At 44.8% G+C, this 23,639-nt stretch overlaps 1 protein-coding gene across 1 annotated transcript in view; it reads right to left on the bottom strand.

The window, feature by feature from the left end:
* The window catches only part of GDI1 (GDP dissociation inhibitor 1), a 268,309-nt gene that overhangs the window by 40,119 nt on the left and 204,551 nt on the right, over nucleotides 1-23,639 (bottom strand). Inside the window, exons 8-10 of the mRNA XM_069645471.1 lie at nucleotides 19,788-19,959; nucleotides 12,642-12,786; nucleotides 11,763-11,817 (exon numbers count right to left, since the gene is read on the bottom strand). Of these exons, the coding sequence (XP_069501572.1) occupies nucleotides 11,763-11,817; nucleotides 12,642-12,786; nucleotides 19,788-19,959 (372 nt within the window). The remainder of the gene's footprint in view (nucleotides 1-11,762; nucleotides 11,818-12,641; nucleotides 12,787-19,787; nucleotides 19,960-23,639) is intronic.

Genomic DNA, 23,639 nt, shown 5'->3' with positions numbered 1-23,639 from the left:
TCCCGTAATGCAATCGGTTAATTTGTGTTTCATTTGGGTGACAGGTATCTCCTGCCCTATTGCAGATGCCATCTCTACGCCACTCCTCCAGATGGGTTTTACTCTCGACACCTGCAGCTTCGGGTGAATCAGTGGAGCACCATTTCGATCTTATGGGACGATCGCCAATGGGCCACATGCCCTTACGCTGTACTGGTGGCTAGGTGCAACATTTCGGCCTTTCAGCTCGACTAGTGCCTGCCTCATGGGACGGACCTGCGGTTCTTGCCGCTTCCATGTTGCCTTTTGGAACGTTGATGTAGGCCCTGTGTGCCATGATGGTACAGGGCGTCACACAAGTGGAAGCTGGTCAATTATTGCAGATGCAGCCCTCGGTGATGATGGATGTTTTGGTGTTATTTTGCAAATTGCTGTGGGGCCTTTGTCATTTGGATGTGCATTTAAATTGTATTCCGATATTTGTCGTGTTGCGTTATTCTTTGCAGGTGATGTGGCGATTTTCGATTTGTGGCGGTATGTATTGCGAGATGATCTGCATTGTGTTCCGCCTTCTGAGTTGAGTTGTGTGGTACAGTACTGGCCGCGTTTGCCTACGTAGCACAGTATGGTCACGGATAGGGGCTGCCATTGTGACTGTTTACATGATGTGCTGTTCAGGGGCGGGGGATTGGCTTTTGGCCGACTGGTGCCTGTCAGCCAGGTCGATTGGTGGAATGATGGGATGTTCAGAATGTGGCTGGTCACAGGTGACTGTGTTTGCGTGCGTTTGTTGGAGGGGGACTGGGGTCATGTCCATTGGAATAGCTTCTGTATTCATGCCATCTGTGCCCTGCAGCTCCCATCGGCCCCTCTTGGGATGAGCCTGGCTGCTCAGTCACTCTGCCAACTTGTGTGGTACATGCTTCTGCTGATGGTTGGTTTGTTTACTGGCAAGAGTACAGGGCTGGTGCAATCCCCCTCAGGATGCTGTTTTGGATGTTGCCTTGCGCTGGTGGCAAGCGATGGGGGACTACTGTTGTTTTGTGTCATGTGTTCTTGATTTTCATTTTGATGTATTGTACCTTCACATGCCTGTGCTGCATCAGTACGGCTATGGTGACATGCCGTACATGGATGCCCACTCACGGGGCGCTTTGAGCCCCTGCATGCATTTCTACGTTGGCATGCATGGGTGAATTGTATATTTCACTGGTTGCATAGTGTGAGTACATTGCGCCTGCCAGGAGTTGTGCAATGTGGCCAGGGAGTGGAGTACAGGCACTCAGTGGGCCATTTACGGTTGGTTCACGATGCCGTATTTCTCGCCATGGCGGAATGGTACTTTACGACGTGCTTGATGGCGTTCAGTACATGTCCGCTAGGGTCAGAATTCGCGTACCGTTGCGCCATGGCGGTGATTCCGGTTTTGCAAGGCGCGCGTGCGCGTACTTGGTGCAGTTAGCGTTGCCGTTCACTGCGGTGTCGCTAATGGCATCGTACTTTACGGTGACGGGTCATAATCGCAACGAGCGGTGTTCGATGGCGGTATTGCATTTCCGCCATCATTTTTCCATTTCCGCCAGGGTCGTAATGAGGCCCAATGAATGACCATGAGGGATCCAAAACCGAATGGAGAGAAGGCGTTCTCAGTGGTTGGGAGACCTGGAGAAACCCCTGAATCAGGCGTGCCGGACTCCATCGCCGGATCACCATATGTTGTGCGAAGTCTAACCAGCTTGGATCCTGTGGGGTTCTGACCCAAATAAGCCCTCCAGGAGCCTCAGGCTTTGGGGTATCGGCCTAAAGGGGTGTTGAAAGGGAACTTCGCCATACAGAGGTACTGAAAAGTGACAATTCTCATTGATGTGCTGGAAGCTCTAGTTTCTGAAATATCAATATGGGGGTCACCCTCAGTGGTGGTTAGTGCGATTGTCCCAGCAATGGCTGAGTCAGTGGCGGACACACGATGGACATGTCAACAAAAAAAAGCCATTGCAGCACTACTGGACAAGATCAGAGGGATTAGAACGGACATAGGACACAGAGTGGATAAACTAGACCAAAGAGTGGAAACAACTGAAGACAGACTGCAGGGTCTCGAGGCCAACCAATACTGTCTGCACCAGGCTGTCTGCATTGGAAAGACGGGAAGAGGAAAGAGCCCAAAAGATGGATGATTTTGAGAATAGGGAAAGAAGCAACAACCTCAGATTTGGGGGATTTCCTGAGACAGAAGGCAAGACAGAAAGATTGTTAAAGCAATTAAGCATGTGGTCAAACTGCTCTTTGGGGATGACGCCACCAATGAACCGACAATCAACAGGGCTCGTAGGGCTGGAGGTGGAGCCAGGGGATCATGATCCTTATTGGTGCGCTTCCATTATTATGCAGAGAAGGTAAGAATCTAGGTAAAAGCCAGAAGACAACCTCTATTACCTATAACAAGTGACAATTTACATTTTTCTGGAACTTTCCATGTTCACCTTGGCAAGATGCAGGCTATGTTTTCCTCTGACACAGTGGCTCAGAGGGAAGAGGATAAGATATCAGTGGGGATTCCCATTCTCGCTTGTCTTTGAATGTGAAGGACACAGATACCACTTTGCTTCGGAGGAGGACATCAGAGGGGCCATGGTGGAATTGATGGAGTCGGCTGGAGACCAAGGTCATGAGTCCGAAGGAAGTGCCATGGAGGAATCGAAGTAAGGACGGCTGAATGACAAGAGATGCATACCTGGTTCGAGGATATTTAACAAGCCTAACACCCCTCCATCTGGGAAGAATGGATTCTCTGCTTGGAGGGGGTGGGGAGGTATAGTTGGGTTTTGACATTCATTTGCCCTTGAACACCTAGACTTCCATAATACGGAGCCATGAAGAGGGGTGAGGTGGAACCAGGGTTGGGAGGGGTCTCTAGAGCATATGAGAGGGAGGGCAAGGAAGCCTAATGAGTCTCTTGGAGGAGTGCTGGTTGAAGGGGGGGATGGGCTAACAGGGTTCAAATATGGGGTGGGGATAAGGGAGCTCAGGAAAAGGAGCCCAGTCGAGTATTCCTGGTGGTTCAGTTGGGGGCCGACGCCGGCAGTGGGTCCAGACTGGATGCCGGGGGAGAGGGTAGAGGCGGTGGGGAAGTTTGTGGGGAGTGTGAGAAACCTGAGGCGTTTCTCCCAGGCTATTTCCCGGGGATGCTTTGTTCAGGTGGCCACAAGAGGACCATCACTCTTGGATCCTAATGCTGGGGGCGGATGAGCGAGGGAGGATCACCTGGGCAGGGGGTCCTTGGGGACTAAAGGAGACACGCCCTTGGGTGAGAAATGGTATTCCTCCCGTTCCGATACACCCCTACCTGACATCCCCTCAGTTGTCATGGGATATCGCCAACAGAGTCCCATCCTACCCCAGTACCTTTCTGTAAGGAAAAGACAAAACCATCAGGGAAAACAAAGACCATCCCTAAATTCCAACATGAGTTTTATCCCTCTTTCCTCTAAACCCACTTTTCAATAACCATACATTCAACCCCCTTTTCCTGACAAAAATCTACAACATCTTTATCCCTTTTTGGTAGACCACCACAAGTGCCATAATCACATTCCCCTATTAAAATATCCAAGGACTGGGGCTAAGAAGAGGCAGATGGGAGTCAGGAGAATTACCCATAGGAATCAACAGGCAATGGATTCCCATGGGCAGTCTCCATGTTGTCCCGATAATGAGGTCATGCAGAGTCAGTCAGGGAGAGACAACTACACACACCTGACTCCAATCAACTCTAGCTGGGAGTATAAAAGCAGCAGCCAGAAACAGCATTTTGAGTGAGCTGGGGATGCTGAAGGGTGCTGAGACGCCAGAGGGAGACCATTGTTGGCAGAGGACTGGTGAGCAAAGGTGAGGTTGCAGAGTGGAAGCTGTGCCTCCAGGAAGCCAAACCAGGGGCAGCTGGGTCACCTGGTGGCACCCACATCAGAGCTCTTCCCCTGGGCCAAACCAAAGAGCCCAAGACTTTAGGGGCAGTTGGTAGGACCCTGGCCTCAAGCAGAAGAATCCCTTTTTGCTCCTGATGCTCCCAAACTGTGAGAATGGCGTTTTGGGGAGCTGAGGAAGTGTGAGCAAAATATCCAGAAGTGCATTTTGGAGTCCAAAACTTTAGACTTTGAAAATTGAGGGGCTTGAGCCCGACTGGGGGGTGTGACCCTTGTGCGAACATTGAGGAGAGAGAACCCTAAGAACTTTTGGGGAGCAAGGCGAGGAGCGAGGCAAAAGGCACAGAGAAGCAAAACTTCCACGGTGGCAGCAGTATCGCAAATGAGTGGTGGCAGACCCGAACGGGGCAGTGAGAAGAGACAGGCCCTTACCCTGTTGTATGGTGATCAACTATCTCTGAATGGTCGGCCAACAGCACAAGCAAAACCTAGCAGGAATACTAAAAGAAAGCTTTGAAATCTGTGCACGATATCCGGTGACCTCTCGCACGTCTGCTGGAGGCAGAAAGAAGTTACAGCCGGCAGAAAGAAGTTACAGCCGCCGGAGTATCGTCTTTGGCTTGAGGAACGAAGCCGCTGATAGAAGAGCTTTGTGTAACCGGTTAGTTGAAGATAACTGTGAGATACCTGTGTGCTTTGAAGTGAAGGCAGCGAGTGGCAAGATTGTTGCAAGGTGAACAGCCAATATACAGAAAGGACTCAAGGATAAGCTACTGTGGAATGGTCCAACACCTGAGGTGCCCAGTTGTAGGTCTCTGATGGGGCGTCTGAGTTAAAGTGCAGAATTGAATGAACTAAATTCCAAGTGGTCATGCAAAGGTATCGGCAAAACCTCTTTCCACAATCTAAAGGCTTCAAACTTGTTGTTGATGATTAAGGTGAAGAGGCTTGCGCCCGATCGAGGAGAGCCTTTACTTGTGAGACATTTGGGAGATAGTACATGGACTTGAGCCTGGCTGAGGGAAGTCCACGTCCAAAGGAAAAGAGAAAGGTCTCAATCTGACGGAGGGGGACCTGAAGTATTCGATGTTTGTAACATTTGAAACATTTCGTGCCTTGAAACACTTGTGTATAAGCGCGTTATAAATGCCATATCATAACATTTAGCATGTGAACTGTACAGCAGGATTTCCCAGTGGAGAGACTCTTGATCGACACAGAGAGAAACTTTGCTTAGGAAGACCCTGCCTTGAGTAAAGGACTACTTTGTTGTGCCACGAACTTGGAGTGTACTCCAAGCTTGACTCCTGTTCTGCCTTGTCCCATGCTGAAAACGTGGGGAGGGGGAAGCTACAGTTCAGCAGTCCTGAACCTTTCCATTTTGCTTAGAATAGGTGTTTTTCCTACCCATGCAAAGTTCAATAACAAACCTTGAACTACATTCCTTTTGTCTGTTGTGCTTCTGATACCATCCCTCCTTTACTAGAGTTTTGGTATAGGGGTTTTCAAGTGATCTCACAAGGAACACAGGGTGACGGAAAGGCATCCATGCTGATAGATGGATAAAGACATACAATGGGTTATCCACAAGATGGGGAAGAGTACAGGGCGCGGGCTCCAAACAAGACTTTATGGTGCATGACACAAAGAAAAGGATTATGAAAGAGGGGGCAAGGCGGATAACATACTTGCTTGGAGGCTGAGGGAACAGCAGAAGAGTAACATGTTAGGGGCTATACAAGCTGACTCAGTATAAATTCACTACGACACAGCACATATTGGAGAGGACTTCAAAAACTATTATGAGCTCCTATATAGATCGAAATATGAGGGGGGATGGTTCGCACATAGCTAAATTCTTGGACACGCTGCCGATTCCTGGGGTATCAGGGGAAATGGCATCTATGGTGGAGGCACATATCACAGAGGAAGAAGTGATTTGGACAAATAAAAGCGATGAAAGGGGGCACCACACCTGGAGATGACAGGTTCGTTCTGGCTCCAAATGTAGTTAAGGTTTTGTAGTGATCCCAAAAGAGGGGAAGACCCATCCTTGTACTCTTTGTACCCTCCAATCTTCCCTCTCATTACAGATATCAAGCTATGGGCGAAGCTGTTGGGGGAATAGACTCGAGGGAATATTGCCCCAACAGAATATCCTCTCCACCCCTATATTAATTAATTTGGTTCTATGATCTAGGTTTGAATGTGGTCTACCTATTGGCATGATGGACAACTTGGCTACATTAATTTTCAACCCTAAAACGTGCCCATATGTTTCAAGAAGATCAAGCAGCGCAGTGAGAGAGGTATGCATATCCCCCAGATAGGCCAAGATGCCATCTGCGAATAGAGAGAGCTTAAATTCCACCTGTCCCCGTTTAATACCCCTTGCACCCTGATGTTTTTGAATCGCTATTTCCAAGGGTTCCATCATTAACGCATAAAGTAATGGGGATAGAGAGCAACCCTGCCTTGTTCCAATGGTTAAGGGAAACAGATCGGAGAGATCACATTAAACTGTACTCGTGCAAAAGGGGCTTTTTTTCACAAAGTCAGAACGTTTTCACCCAATTCCATTCCCGCCAAGAGCATAGTCCTGTACCACCACTCCATATTAAAAAGTGTCCTTGCAGCACTCTACTGAAGCTGGCTTGTGCTACACTGCAACACTTAAAATAACAAAAGGGAGACATTCCCTTCATTGGCAGCCAATGGGACACACCAGTGCATCCCAAATAAAATGAGAGAAGCAGGTGAGGGAGGTAAATGGGCCTCGGTCACTGCAAAACTCAGTGATCCAGACAAAGCAGGCATGCCAGGGACTCTATTCAAGACAATGGAGGAAAGCTGCAAAAGAGAAACTTTCCTAACATTCTGCCTGTGCAGCCCTCTTAGGCTACTACACTCTGGGCACCAAGGACAGTTTTTGGAACCTTGCCTGCCTAAGACTTGTACTTCAAGTGGCCAGATTAAAGACAACTTTACGGTAAAGCTGGAAGAAGAAAAAAAAATTGAATGAGTGACAGGGCGGCCAGGGGGGCGATTTTAAGCAGAAACATGAGAATTGAGGAAGGCTGTTCGCACAATAACGTTCTACGTTTTAATGAAATTGAACAGATTAGCAATTTTCAATTGTTGGGTAGAATTTCCATCTTGTGTGTAAATCTGAGTGTGTGGGAACCTTTTTCCTCACTCACTCTTTCTTTTTCTGTGACTCTGGGAATCTTTTTGGTTAACTTGGATGAAGCCTGTTTTCCTCCATCTTTTTTCAATGGCATCTGTATTTTACTACTGCAGCACACAGCATCTTCTGTGCAGTGTTGCTGGGAGTTCCTCGAGGTTTCTTTGATTTAATTTTGTTTTCCTGTGCTAACTTGAGGTTACCAGGATAGGGGGATACATTTTATCCGACCTATCAGCCCACCCCAGTTTATGTGGAGGGCTGAGGGTATACAAAATATTCCTTTTATCACTGGATATTTTCTATTGACTTTGATTTTTACAGAGAGGCAGCTGCGGTAAAAGACACACAATGGCTTGCCCCTTATGGAGCCTTCCTCTGCTAACCTGGGTGAGGGAAGTCCTGCTCACTCCTTTGGCTTTGACGGGCTCCCATTGGGAAGCCCACCTGGATGCACCAGTGTGTCTGGGAGGACAGGAAGGAGGACACCAGAACTCCTTGGGTCTTTGTCCTCCCGTGTGTCTGCTTCGATACAGTTCTAACTGGGGGCCTGCCTGTCTCTTTGGGGCAGCCACCACCCCACATTTGAATGTTGCATGCATGCTGATTGGCTGGGCTCCTGTATAAAAGGTGAGGGTCTTGATGCTGTAGCAGAGTTGACCACTGGAAGAAACATTCTGGAGAAGAAGGTAGAAGAAGGACGTCGGCAGCTACTTCCAGCGACCGCCAAGCCGACTGATTGACCGCTGCAGCTACAGCCATTTCTTCTAAATGACAGGGAAGATCCAGACCGGACTGTTAGGTAAGAGTTAGTGCAGTCCAACTGGTGTGGGACTACACAAAACGTAGCTCTTGGATAAAGGTAACCCACCTTTTAATATAGGCCTGTACTACACAGGTTGGTAGGGTGACTGAGCAGGCAGGCTTATCTTAAGAGGGGTAATGTGAGTTGTAGAGCGGTGCAGTGAATACAGTAAATACAAGATTCCAATGTAACACTTACACACTTAAATGTATATAATTTATTTATACAGATATTTAAAGCATTCTTTAAAAAGCAGTAATTAGCTGTAACATTAATCCTAAATTAGGATTCAATTAAAAAATTGAACAATAAGGCAGGCGAGTAATTCATTCATATGTTACACATGTTCCAGCACCTGGAGGGAGTTAGATTCTCGCAAAGGGATTCAGGCAGTCCATTATCCCATCATTAAAGTGTTTAACATATGAAACCTATAAGGAAACAAGCACTGCCAAAGCCAATAGGTTCAGAATGAGGCCTTTAGGGAGCCAGGACAGCCAAAGTCAATGGACAAAGTCAAGGTTCTGATGCTCTTCTTCTTAGAAACATTTTCTTAAATACAGAGTTGTAGACAGGGTAGGGCCTGAGGGGCAAGGCCCACCCAAAATCTATGAATGCCCACTCAGCAGTGCTGTGTGGGAATGTATAGATATTTTTGTGTCAGTGCAGCTTCAGTCCCCATTTGCTAGACAATCCTGGCTACGCCTCTGCTTAAATAGTCCATTTTCAAAAGAGAAATCACAGCAACTCAAGAGGGGTCACCTTTAGAAAGCACAAGCTGTAAGGCTAATGCAGGTAAGTTGAGTTCAACTTAGTGTAGGGTTAAATCGCACTCCCAAAGATAGGAAGCACCCCAAATGGCAAAATTATAAAACACCCCTAACCCCACAGTACCTTGAAAATGAAGAACGTGTTCCAGCTGGTTGCTTTCATGATGCAATGCAGTAGACCCTTCTTCCTGTTCATTGGTCGTGGTGATGAAAGGGAGGACATATGGTGGGCTCCTGTGGCAGCACTCGAGAGAGGGACTCAGTAGCAATGGAGTTCCATCGATTCAGCAGCTCTTTGAGGTTTGGGCACCGTTTTCTCAGTGTCAAAGAAGAATGAAAAGCTCTGGTTAGCATTTCCTTGATCCCTTGGTCCTAGACTCTGGTGAGGGGACTCTGGACGCAGATTTCTTGCTTCTGTAGGGTCCTCTGGATGTCTACGAAGATCTGGCTGGATTCAGTCTTCGCAAGACAATGCACTCCCAAGTGGTCAAGGTACCCTGCTTATTGGGCTTCTGCAGCCTTGGAAAGTCGCAGCAAGTCAGGGTTGTGCCAAAATAGAGTTTGTCTTAAGGTTAGTTGGTCCCATCAACCTAAGGGAGGAAGTCGTCCTTTCCGGGTCTTCCTGTCAAGTCGTAAACAGAGTCAGCAAAGCTGCAGGTCTTCACCGGGCGCTTTGCGGTCCAGGAGGGTGTTGCTGGCGTCTTCTCTCATCTTCTGCTTCATATGTTATCCTCCAGTGGTAGACTCTGCTTCTAGTCCCAGAAACCTTGTTATTAATGCATGTTCCCATTCATTCACAGCCTTAGGCTGTCAATCACACAGCAGCTGGCCAATAGGAACTGGTTTCCCTTGGGCACACCTAGAGAAAAAGGACAGGGATGTTTGGGACCCTCCCTCACTTCCCGCCTTTCCAGACACAATGGAGCCTGGGCAGGCTTCAGGGCTGAAGCCCGCCAAAGACAAACTACACAAAGGACTCAAACCAGATGCAAAAAACAGAGTAAAAGGCTAGAAGAAACTAACTAACAAAAAAATGGCAAAAAAGAAGACGGGGGCCATTATGAGAAAATGGTCACCCTTGTGTGCAGGACTGCAGCTGAGGCATCAACCTGCAGATACATGTCCCTAGGTAGTAAAAATGAAACCACTGCCACCAGCCATTCAAGTGAGCTAGTGTAACAAAATGTTACATGAGGAATGGGTTAAAGGAATTACTATGTAACCCCCAGAACTCCACAAAGGGTGGTGTGTGCTAGACCCATAAAGTAAAGGTAAGTAAGACAGGGGTCATCTTACTATTCTTGGGAACAGTAGTTCACCCAAGAAAATGTATTTAAACATTAAGAGAAGTCCAATGGATTTCTCAGTGGTACTGCACACAAGATGCTGTGTGTCACAATACAGACGCAGATGCCTATTTTACCAGACTCCATAAAACAGTAAAGAACATAGAAAATCATAGTGAGGACAACACATAAGTGAGTGAGAAAAGGGTCCCACTCACTCAGGAATAAAAAATGTAAAAGCCCTGAATCCAGCAAAAGAGCTAGGGGTCTCTAAGGTTAAAGGGAATTGGCACTGAAATGAAAATTCTCCATAACATGGATGACTTCCTCCCTGGGACTGGTGGGCCTAACGGCTCTCGAGCCCATCTGCAGTTTCAGCCATCCCACAAAGTGCTGCAACCTTCCAGGTCTGCAAAATGTAAATACCCTACGACCTCTAGCCCTGCTGCGGTGCATCGTCTCGTCAAGCTCAGTCGTGGCTGCAAACTTGTGGGCATCTTTCTGATCCCACAGAGACTCAATCCGGATTGTAGAAGTCCCCTCAGAAGAAGCAAGGACTGAGAGAAGGAAGAAAGTCTGCCAAGTGACAACTGTCGCTGCTCCAAAGCCTATGTCAATCCTTGACAACCAAGTGTTGCAAAGATAGTCTGCTGGGCATCCTCGTGACCGAGTCAGAGCATCTAATCCCGCCAAACGTTCTTCATCCAGCCACCAAGGCCAGACACCCAAACTGGAGCTGCTGTCATCATACCTTTGGGACCCGCCAGTGACATCGCTCTTCATTATAGAAGATACTGTCTAACTCCTGGTTACTTACCTAGGCAGATTTTGTGGTGTTGTTCGCTCCTCCTAAGCTTCTTGAGTCACGCTGGAGTGGACAAGCCAATAGTGCTCTCCTGGGCCCAAGGACCTTTGTCCTAGGGCCTGAAATCCTTCAGGTGGCCTATTTAGTCTCCCTGAACCCTTTCAATCAAAATGTGTTACTTTCCCCCAGTGGCCCCTATCTGACTTTTTGTGACTCGTTCCCCAGATAGGGTTGGACTTCTAAAGAAAAGTTTCCCCAAGACGTGTTAACCTACCAGTATTGCTAGTTCATTAATTGTTGGTTAATGTATGGTTTTCTACCCTAAAGCTACACTTGTACTTACCTGATTATCATCTAGAGGTCTACTGTTTAAAATGAGTATTACTACAGCAAATATTTAGTGTAAATATCGGTGTGAACATTTTTTACTTACCTGAATTGTTTTGAATTTAAAATTGCCTAGTATATATAATATGCATATTAGTATATAACTACAGTGTGTAAGTGTTTCTGACTATAAGTGTGCTCAACCGTCTTTGTACTCAACTACAGCCCTTAGCCCTCTTAGGCTAAGAAGCCTGGCTGCTCAGCCATTGCTACCAACATACTTGTGTGTAGTTCAGGCCTATACTAAGAGTTGGAGCCCTGTGCACCACCAAGTGTGTATCGTCTACAGTCCTACCACAGGTGTAAAGTAAAATTCCCTAACAATTCACAAATTCAACAAGAACATGTGGAAAGGCTCCAATTTTAAAACAAAAGTGCATTAGATTGTATCGTAGAAAGAGACATGTAAAAGCAAAATGGTTTATCGATGTAAATAAGGTAATGCTAGTTTGGAGCCAACACAGATTAAACCAGCACTGGGTGCAGTGTTGTATAAAACATGGCATTGCGATAATGTGTGTTGAAATCTATACTACTGCTTAACCACTAGCATCCCCATTGCGCTGCTATTGTATATAGCCAATGCTTGGTCTACAGTTTTGACTCTATGCCCTTTGATTTACCTGACTCTCAGAGCCATCGTCCGTCGATTCAAAAAGGTCACTGATTGCGACAAACCTGCAATTAAAAAACAAAGAATATGCACAGTGAATTGGCATACTGAAGCATAAAGAAATGAATACATTAGAACACAAAGTGGGCAGGTTGGTAGACTCCGTATCCCCCTTATCTGCACAAGAGCCTGATTGGAAGGTCAGGCTAAAGAGTGACTTTGAATTCCCTATAAGGTATACTAGTGTGCCTGAGAGAAAAAAGGTGGTTGGGGTACTAGATTCCCCTCATCTAAATGGGAGTGTGCCAGGGAGGAAAAGGCTGACTGGACATTGATTAGCTGCATCTGCAATTGTAACATGGATAGGAACAAGCTGGATGTGGTCCCGGATGTATGGCTTCTGTATAAGTGCATGACCAAGCACGTTCGAGGAATCCCGGATGGAGGGCATCTGCGCAGGTCTGTTGTGGCACTGTTTTGAGTCTGCGCAGGTGAGTGCTTCATAGGAATAGTACGGCCAGGTACTGGATTCACAGTATTTGTATGGTGCAGTGTTTGGAAAAAACAGACCAATTAAGCACCAGATTCCGTGCTTAGTAGCATTCCATGGTGGGCGTGGACAAGATGGACAATGGATTCTCTGTACAGAGCATGTTTGGAAGGGGTGCACCTTATGCATTTTCACTATAGCATGCCTACAGTACAAGGCTGAGAGGCGTGGGCAATTCTGACTCTGGCAACCCTTTTTTTAAAGGTCCTATGCCTGGGAGGAAGTGGCGCAAGTGAAATGGATGCCCCTACCTGCATAGTGGCATGTATAATCTGACTGGATAATAAAGCACACAGAGAGAGTGAGGTTACAACACACACAACTACTTTTTACTCTTACTTCTGGTCGATGGGGTCTAGGAGCTCCAATGCTGGCTCAATCTCCTTTTCAGGCTCACTCGTCTCCACAGTCGTGCTGACAATCGCAATATATTTCCCCTGTGCCGCAACGTTGTGCGCATAGGAGATCATACACACATAGATATCTGTCAAGAGAAAGTTGTACCCTGACGTTAAATGAAGATACATCACACTACTCATTCATAGACTTGGCTTGATTGTTCATGCCTGAAATAACAGAGCACTCTCAGAAATAAAGAGATCTCTGACCTGCCTCAGCAGCCAACTGATTACTGGGTGACCATTGTAACCATACCACCAACAGTGATCTATATGTATCACTTTATCCAATCAAATAGAGACCACTGCTGCCAGTTTATCCATCACATAGTGACTTGTTTCTAACCCACCCAGTTGGGCCAGTGCTGCTCCATCATCCATCCATTGTCAACCCTACAATACCCAACTCTATTGCATTTTACTTCAGTCTCTTTATCTGTTACTTCCCAAAGCTTCTCTATCCATTTCATTTATGATGATTTTTCAAGTATTCCCTGGTGCAGGTTTAGAAAGACCAACATGTAGTTTGTCAGAGGCTTCCTCCAAGTCACTCCTGACTCTCACATTGGTAGTGTGGCAAAGCAGTCAGACTTCACTCTTTGGAGGGGAGTGTTGTCGTGGGGGTGGTTTTGGAGTATAGTTCTACAACATGCAAGCACACAAAGGGAGGCTACACAGTAGATGACTGAAAATGGACCTAACTTATAGTACAGCATCCAGAAATAACTACATTTACCGTCAAATTCTTAAGAATGAGAAACAAATATAAACATTTCAGAATCAGGCCTGAGGACAGATTCTGAGGGGGCACCCTATTCCGGTGAACAGAAGAAGACACTAATTTGTAAACAAACTATCAAGGTAGTGTGACTGAGCAGTAAGACATAGACTTAGGACAGTGTGAGATTGGTGAAGGGTTTAGTTAAGCACACGCAACACTCTTTCCTCTATTCCCCGACCTTCTCCCTCTACCCGTTTCCCATTCCTCCCCTGCCCTGTGATTGGCAGAGCTCCGTGGAGGCCTGTGCTCCTCAATGGTTTCCTGAACCAGGACGGTACTGTAACCTGCAGCAGGCCAGTGAAAGTGGGTCATGTTGCCCCATCCTGGTGCAGGTTTGTGGCCCCCCTCTTTAGTCCCTCTATCCTTGCTCTTTTCCGCCTTTTTTCTCCCTTTCTCTGCTGCTTTTTTCTCTCATTGCCCCCATTTTTCTTTTCTTCCCTCCCAGTTTTCCTCTTTTTTTCGACCCGCTCCCTCTACCTGTTTCCCACCCCTCCCCTTCCTGCCTACCCTCGTCATTGGCAGACCTCCGTGGAGGCCTGTGCCTCTCAATGGTTTCCTGAACCAGTACGGTATTGTAACCTGCAGCAGGCCTGCAAAAGTGGGTCCTGGTGCTCTGTCCTGGTGCAGGTGAGTGTCCCCTTTCTCTAAAACCCCTCCATCTTTGCTCTTTTCTGACTTTTCTTCTATCTTTCTACCTCTGCTGTTTTTTTCTCTTTCATTGCCCCTTTCTCTTCTTCCCTCCCAGTTTTCCTCTTCTCCCGACCCTCTAGCCGTTTCCCACCCCACCCTTTCCCATCTCCCCACCCCTGTGATGGGCAGACCTCTGTGGAGGCCGCCCTCTTGACTGAGGGACCCAGGGCAGCCTTGCCTGAGCAGCCCTTGGCTAAGGGCCAGAGGCAAAGGGCAGCACCATTCCCTGTTAGCCCCTGTTTGCCTGGGGACGCCTAACGCAGACAACCTACAGCGACAGAAAAGGGAAGTGTGGTGTGGGCGGGGATCACAGCCACTACTGCACTCCAGTAAAACCTCACCACACTTATTACCTACTATAAAATACTTACATGCATTTAGCCTAATTGTGTAAACTGGCTGTTTTCTGCATCTGGCCTATTTAGGCAGGTTAACCATGTTTCGCATTTGGCCCAATTATACAGGTTAACCATATGCTCCCTGCTGAGTCCTGAGATGGGCATTGTGTAACATCTGTATTGTGTTGGGGTCTGCTCCTGAGATTGATTGTTGGGGGCAGGACATGTGCTGCACTCAATTTAACTGATTGTTGTGGGTAGGAAATGTGCTGCACTTAACTGAAATGGTTGTTGGGGATGCGGGGGGGAATGTATCTCACTTAGATGGACTGCTGAAGGTAGGAATTTTGTTTCTCCTAACTAAAACATACTAAAAACTCACCATTATGCCTACTTGGCCTCAAACTCTGAACTAAACACAACCATACCTCTACCGCACCACAAATCACACGCACTTCACAACACCCAACATGAAACCAAACCACACAAAATTCTACCTCAACACCACATGACGGCTACCACCCGAAAACACACCTACACTCAGTGACCATTTTTTCCAATGAAGCTGCCAAAAGATCAAAGCTCTCTTGTTCTTCTCCCTCTCAATCCCACTAACAGCCCCCCCAAATCCCCTTCCATTGCAGATCCGCCAGACCACCAAGAGACCATGCAAGTGGCAACAGTGCGCTGTAGTACAAGAACCATTAACATTAACTCTTAACACAAGTTAGGCAGAATGCATCAAATTAAATTATTTGTTTAGTGCTTGGACAACTCTTATCAATTGAAAACCACAGACATACAATATTAATATATACAAATTCACCTTTTGGGTGGCTTGGCTACAGAGATCCAATACTTTTAAACACACCAACATCAGTAATAGAACACTGTAGTGTAGCAAAGTAACTGATGAAAATGACAAGGTAAATAACCCAATTTGAGAAGTGATATGTAAAGAGAAAGGAGTTGATACAAAATATACAATTTTACAATTATAAAGGTTCTACAGTTTAAAAGTCCCTAGCTAAAAGAGATGGAGTGTAGTGCCCGTAGAATGACAAGTCAATATAAAACCCTTTGCAGTGGGGTTGAGTCTTTAAAGTAGTCTGAACACATATTGGCAAAGTCAACAGGAAGTTTCTAGGGTTTTGGGAGTTGACCACCATAAGGGAAGTCCAGGGGAGGTTGCTTGTCCAGAACTTCACCGGTCATGGTCAGGCAAGGGAAAGTTAGGGTAAGGACTTTACGCCTGTTAAACCCTTTGGAGGTATGGGGGGTAGACACAGGTATGTTAACTGAACCCCTTTACTCTGATACACTCGGAGACCACTTCAGAGGCTCCTGAAATCACTTGACCCTGTGCTTCATGTCTTGGGTCCATTGGAGCGGTTCTAGGGGTCGCTGGTACAGAGGTCACTTTCAGCGTTGAGATTTAGGTCTAGCCAGTCAAGCCAACCAAATAATAAAATAAACCTCCCCAAGCAGAAAGGCAGCAAAAAAAAAAAACTACACCTCCCAAAAAAGGGAATTGCACAGAGAAAGCTCTTCTCACATTCAACAGGCAAGGAGGAAAAACAGGAACTTGATGGTGGTGAAAGGGCGGGATATGGTACTTGCAATGTGGTGGTATGTTCACGCATACAGGCCCCATTTCATAGTTCTGAAAGCGACAGCTTCCTCATTTGGAGAAGATTATTTGCCCGCAGAGCTTGCGGTGCATGCTAACCCAACCAGTTGTGAAGGAGGGAGAACAGGACTCTAGAGAATGAGAATTTCAGTACGTTTGAGAAAGTTTATCCATAGGAATGAATCTGGCAAACCCAATAGGCAGCTGAAGGCTATTAAAAAATACAAATGTTAATACAATTCCAGGGGAAGGGCAGAGGATCTTTCGGGCTGGAGGGCATTACTAAGCCTGAGGAGCAACGTGTGGCAATTGAGGGACAAGAGCAGTTCTAGGGCAATGTAGAGGCACCTTGACATGTGCTCATCTTATATTATACAGAGGCATGGCATTCTTGCAGGTAGCATTACCACTTTCTTTGGCTAAAGTATACATATAAACATTTCTAAAAACAAAGGTCACATTAATATGTTTGTGGAATTGTGTAGTTGAAGGTGAATATTATACAATGTTTGAACCGAATGTGAATACCATGAACATAATATACTTCTTTGTTCCAACCACCAAAATCATCAAGGAATGTCATTGCTACATTCTCATGAGGACTTTGTGATCAGGAAAGCTAATTTTAAGAACTATGTTTTATATTTTATGTTTGCGAACTAATAAACACATAATTGTACATCATTTCTCAACAAGCTGCTTCTTGTAAATAACAGGATCACTAAGTATCTTAATATGGATGTTTTAGTCCCCCTCATGTAATATTGTGTGCATGTCATCCAAAGTGAGGTCAATACGTTGAGGATGGCATTTATTTACACATGAACAGTATATTAGCATACACCGTTGAACTTGTTCCCATTTTATTTCTATAGAAATAAACAGCTTATCTCTTTTCGTTACTGCTGTTGAGAAATGATACTGATTCTGGAGTACTATCGTATTCCAGAGGATTTATGTAATGGATATTGTAACCATTATTAGTGATTTACTCTGCTTTCAGATACGATTCTGAAGCCATAATGGATTAACAGAACTTATTTTGTTATATTAATGATTACAAAAAAAATGATCAGCTAGGAAAACAAGTTACATTTATACGGCATAGCGCTAAGACGACATTGCATGTCCGCGAATCACCTGCACTTTGAGAACTTTTAAAGGTCAGACGCCACTACGCGTCTTCCCTGATGCCGTTCGCCCTGGCATGAGGATTGTAAGTTACTGAATGCTAGTGAGTTCTTAAATGAGTTTGTCTGGATTTAATATAGGAATTCACAGTTAGAGGGACATGTACATGTTAACCAGGTTGGTAAACGCTTTGAGAACTTTTACGGTCGGACGCTGCTGCGCGTCTTCCCTGATGCTGTTCACCTGTTTATTTATTACATATTTGTAACGCCCAGACCCGGGGGTATCATGGCGTTGGAAAAGAGAAGTCAAGGAAAGGAAAGTCCCAAAGCATCAGTCATAGTTCTTGAACAGCCAAGTTTTTACCCGTTTTTTGAAGTTTGTGTAGGACTGTTCCTGAGGATTGTAACTTCTTGAATGCTTGTGATTTCTTAAATGAGTTTGCTTGTCTGGTATTAATATAGGAATTCACACTTAGCAGCACATGGACATGTTAACCAAGTTGACCGAGGTTTTGTCCTTACTGATTTTCGTTGTCTGTATTTGCATTTCTTTTGTTTCTTCTTTTGAGCCACATGTTGATGCACATTAGAAAAGAGAAGATAAGGTAGTCATCAGATTTCATTTTCTTTTTTTTCTTTCTATCTATTTTTACCATTGTTCTATATCACTGATTACATTTTGATAGCTTATTTATGGCCCTTATATATATACCCTTTTTTTCAATATAGGTTTTAGTTGCCAGAGCATTTGCCCTGCTTGTGGGCAGGTACAATTTTATTAACATGGGGTAGCGTTTGCCATACATATTCTTGTAACTTACAATAATGCTTATCAGCATTACTAAAAACTCTTATTTGTAGAACCTGCCCTGATGGACGCTTAGTCTGAAATGCATTGGCCATATATTCTGCCATTCAAGCACACATAATGGCACACTGTCAATAAAGAAGAATGTTTTCTAAGAAGGAGTAAAGATACATCATTGATCTTATATATATATATATATGAACATGTTGTGGTATTTAATACTATGAGATTACCAATATTGGAGGTGAAACCCAGTTTCAAATGTATGTTAGTTCCCTGAACAGTGCAATTCAGGCTTTTGATGTACACTGAATAGAGTCAAGAAACATACTATACTAAACAGTAAAGATAGTTGGAGCTCGCTTTACCCTTTTGTAGTTTAGAATATACAAATCATACTAATTCTGGGGGAAAATGTACTTTATGCGGTTTGAAACATGCCTTAAGTGGTCTATATGATGAAATACCCATTTGGGCAACTTTTATAGAAGCGCTTACCAAACCAATCAAAATGAGTTGGCGAACATAGAATCAGATGTGCACCCAACTAATATGAAGGTATCAGTTGCAAGACCCTTTCCACAAACAACATTCACTACAACAGTTTACACATAGTAGTGGAACAGACGGAAATCCATCTGCAAGGGGGTAACCATAAAAATGAAATAATAGGAGTTGCTCTGGATTTCCTATAAGGACACAGGTCAACCTTGAGGTCTCAATTGAATCTTTAAACTAGTAAGCTTTTTATCTTCATTTAAGGTGCAAGAGTAACAGATTGTGTAGGACCAACACAGCACTTGCGATTCAGATGAAAGTTTATTGCATCACAAGGAGGTATCGGATGAAGGCCTATAAGGCTGTGCAACTCAAAAGAACGGCATGATCAACATGCTATAGTGACAGTGTGTTGTAAAGGGTGAAACACTAAAGTGTGAGGGTAGCTGCTTTCTTAGCCTCCCAGGATTCTCCCTCCCCCAAACTGTAATCTCACTATTGTTTTCTTTTTGGTGTGTAGTTGTAATCCATCCCCCCAGTGTTGTTTCTGGAAGTGGGAAGGTTTGGATGAACGCTTACATAGATCAACTAAACTCAAAATGGTGACCAGCTGGGGAAATAAGGTCGGGGTGGAAGTACAAGCAAATGTGTCAAGGGGTGGTCATACCCAGAACCTGATGTCCAAGTTCTCCAGTTTCTAAACTCTGTATTTCCTTAGGTGTGCTTTCAGGATTTGGTCTCCAAGGGGCTTGCACCCATAAGTAGCGAGGATCCAAACAACCAAGGAAAGGAACAAAGGGTCTTTCTGCAGTGTCAACCTTCAAGCCTGAAGTGGAAAACTTGGAGAGAAGGCATAGAAAACCACAAAGGCTGCTCCAGGCGGCTTGGTGGACAAAGGATGAAGGCAACACACCAGAAAACTATCCCATCACAGTGAAACACTGCCTCTAGAAAACAATTTCAGGAACAATGTTCACTTTCCTACTTTCCTGACTCACCATCAAGCAATTTCCCTAAATATTCTAGGACTGGCGTTCAATTAGCAAATAAAAATATCAGCCCTAGTGTATGGAGAGTATTTTTGTAGAGTCTGGAAAAAAAAAACACTGGTCCTGAAACAATGCTTTATAGAGCTGTGATAGCACACAGAACTGGTGTTGTTTTGGGTCTAAGCACACAGTAAATATAATGGCTGTTTGGCCCACTCACCCGATTTCCTGTTCACTTGATTCTGGGGGATAATGATTTGGCAGGAGTTGGCGTCATTGGTGTTTTTGATAGGGTGGCTCAAGATGCAAATGACACGGATCACCTGACCAGCTTTGCGAACACGATCAGGGAAGTAGCTGGGGTCGCAGATTAGCTGTTTACAACGGGCCACCTGCATAAAAAGGAAAATCATTACCTTCCCACAGTAAATGTAGTGCTCCAAGGCCAGAAAGACTGCTCCGTTAACAAACTCCTGTGAAATTCCTGGCAGGATTTAGCAGCATAAGAATGCAATTAAAGGTGAAACATCACTGTGGGAATCTACGCCATGAGTGAAACAGTATTCCATCCATACCAGAATGTTCTCATGACTTGAAGCAAGATGGACACAAGATAAACATTTTTTTATAATTAAGGTGAGGTTAAAGTTCATTCAAACCTTTATGTAAAAATAATGCTGTCTTCTTTGATGTATAGGAATTGTCATTAGTTGGATTAAATTGGCACTTGTGCGCTGCAAGAAGTCAAGCTAGCTGTACAGTTAGTATTGGTCAGCACTAACTGCCGCCTATGAGCAGGTGCTCCTCCTGATTTATGGAGAAATTCATTTCTGCAATTACCAAAGTCCTTATAACTCGGAAATTCAGGATGAATACTGAAAGAAACTTGATCACAGGGATGCCACTCCCCACCCCCACATTACCACACACAAGCATGCTCGTACGCATGCACACAATGTTTGCAAATTAAATGCACATGACAGGCTAGATAACCAAAGATGGACTTTGCAACATTTCCACCTTGCGGTATTGGGGTAAAGGTCTCTCTCTCAGCTCAGACTTGAGTCTGCCAAGACTCCCGTCTGCTGTAGAACGTGTTCGGCAGAGAATATTCACTGAGACTTGCAAAAAGGAAGTGTCCATTTCCATCTTTTGTTCAAGTGGAGGAAGAGGTGATTAAACATTGATCCTCTGCTACTAGCCCAGCTAAAGATGAGAATGTAAGATTTGCTTGTACTCAGAAAAACATGGGGCATCAACACTAACAGACTGGAAGCTTTTAAGACACTCAACATTGGGCTGTGATGTAAATATAACTCTGGATTCTTTTTAAAGGGTCCTTTTTCCAAGTTTGCTATCGAATACAGACAAAAAGGTTGTTTTCTAAAATGTGTCAAGAGAGAAAAAATAAATAAATAAAAAACGTACAGGCAAGAGCAGGCACCTACGTTGTGGCCAGCCAATGTAGTGAAGGTGCTTTATCGGCAAATCATCTCCAATAACGTAGGCAAGATGCAGCAGCATGCCCAATGAGTACTGCATTATGGGGACTGACCGGATCTGTAGCTAGACATGTGGATGCTAGCTATGCATCTTTCTGGGACTTCTGGGGCTGGCCACACAGACTGATGGACATTGGGGCAGCTGGCTACCCCTGCTACTTGCTATTTAGCGTTTATTTTCCCAGGATGTTTAAAAAAAAGAACATTCATTATCTCCTATTTGTGCCCGCTACAGAATGCATTTTTTGTTACTGCCCATATAAATACAGTGTTTCTGAACAAATAGTATGAATAAAAAATAAATACCATTAAGGTGCGAAAACATATAGTAAGATGTCTGAGAAAAAAAAAATCTACCAGGACTTCACTTAAAAAATAAAACAAAATTGTCACTGTATCTGAAGCTTTGAGTTTTTTCTTTCTTTTCTATTGGATGCAACTATACATTTTCTTCCAAAATCATACCAATATGTGTCCTCTTTGGGCATACATTTCACTCGCTGCATTTTTATGGTACTTAAAAATTCATTCTTTTAGCGCTATAAAAAACACAAAAAATAAATCCCATTAGAACACTGGAACGAGACTATGAGCTTTAGGAAAAGGCTGACATCCCCCAGGTGTTACACAGCACCACCAAAATCTCAGGGGAGCAAATAGCTACAGTACATAGAGAGCTGTGCCCCCATCGGGCATGCTAATGTCTCATCTTCTGGTAAATGTGGTCAAAGAGAGGGAGTTAAATGACAGTGCCCAATGCAAAGAAAATGTTCAATTGAACAAAAAAAAAAAAGCTAACCTTTCCAATACGTTCTCTTTCTCCCAGTACCCCTACTGATGTTGATGGCTTAAGGGATCAGAGCTGAAAGCTGAAGGGACACTCAAATGATGCACACACATAAGGCTACAAATCGTTCAAAGCGGATATTCTGCAATGTTCGAATCAAAAGCACAGAATTCAGGAGCACTCCCCAGGATTGGAGGCTTCCCAGAGAACAGTAAACAAACTCATAAAAAGAGATGGAATTAAAGTAGAGGGAGAGGCTTAAGTGTGAGAAAGATGCAAAATAGCCGGGTAAATGGAAACCGGGAAATGAGACAGATAGAAAATAGAAAGACTAAAAAACAGGTGCGAAAACGACAAATGTAGGACATGGATGCTTGGAGAGAAAGAAAGCAAACGGAGAGCGAGTGACTTTTCTTGATCAGCACATTCTAGAAAAATAATTGCTTCTAGGAACTGGGGATAATTTACATTATAGATTTGGCATTTGAAAAGAGCTGAAGTGACAGGACTGGGCTTTAGGTCATTCGCAGCAGGTAACGGTTCTTACACTGGCCACTGGTGTGCATCAAACCTAGTCGGGTCGAGTGAATGCCAAATTCACAGCATGTGCGTATTAATTATTTGGTTTCTTTAACAATCTACACAAATTAGAGCAAAAGAGGAAAGGAAGGAGAGAAAAATGAGAAAGAAACACAGAAACCGAAGCCAACAATTCAACTGACATACAATGGGATAACCAAAGCCCCTCCCCCAAACGCCTCTAGGCCAGTCTTTGGACACCCTTGGACAGCACAGGAGTTTGAGGAAGGCATGGTATCGAACAGTAGACACAGACACAATGGATACAAGTTTCAAAAACCTTTATTTACGAATTTGCTTGGGATGGTAGAATTTCTAACTGGCCCTAACTTTAAAATGGGTGTAATCTCGACCATTAAACAATAACAAACACGTCTAAGTCAGTCTGGTCAAAATAAAAAAGGCCTACACTAAGAAAACCTAACCATGCCCTCCTTCTCAAGATAACAAATGTGTTAAGGGAATACAAAAAGGAAAAATTGAGTGAGAAAAAGAAATGTCAGAATGGCTTCAACACCAACTCCCTTCCCCAGGTTCAACCCCACAGGTGTCATGCTTCGCCCCTGGAAGTGCTGACATAGGTGGTGACTCCATTCGATGTGCTGTTACGTTTCTTTCCATGGTTCCTGCAGCAGTCTAGTGTTTATTTAATATGGCCGCCCCGACTATTTCTCAGTTCCCGGCTTGCGGCTCATTGCGTTGCAACCCTTGTAATTGGTAAGATGCTTGTATTGTTCGCTTGCCTTGTTCCTGTCTCTCTGCTTGTGGCCCCTCTAGGGTTTCTCCTGCTACGGCGCTCCGTTTCCCCGACACGCTGTTTCCTGCCTTCTGATTGTGTTTTCTAGCTTCCATGGCTGCTTCCGAGCCTTTCCCTTTTGCAGTTTCACCCGCAGTGCCTTCTCTGGTATAGCGCCTGCTCGCCTGGGTTACTCGATCTTTTTTCCTTGGCTTCTCCCCGGATTCCCTGTTGTGCTTACTTTTCTGCATCCTCACTTCCTGCTACTTACCCAGCCCTGTCATAGGTATTGGACTCTGCTCTCCGAGCCTCTGCAGCAGTCATTTTCTGGAAATTGGTATCACCGCTTTCTCCAAGGCTTACTCCTTCTGGATCGCACATACTTTGGACTTTCTCAGTGCAATCAAGATCTTCTGCGACTACTTCAGGGCAACTACATCTTGCAGGTTTGTTTTAGCCACAAGGCTT

The sequence above is a fragment of the Ambystoma mexicanum genome, chromosome 2p, assembly GCF_040938575.1.
Source record: "Ambystoma mexicanum isolate Mex_15411 chromosome 2p, UKY_AmexF1_1, whole genome shotgun sequence".
Taxonomy (NCBI): Eukaryota; Metazoa; Chordata; class Amphibia; order Caudata; family Ambystomatidae; genus Ambystoma; species Ambystoma mexicanum.
This window is presented reverse-complemented; position numbering and strand designations above follow the sequence as displayed.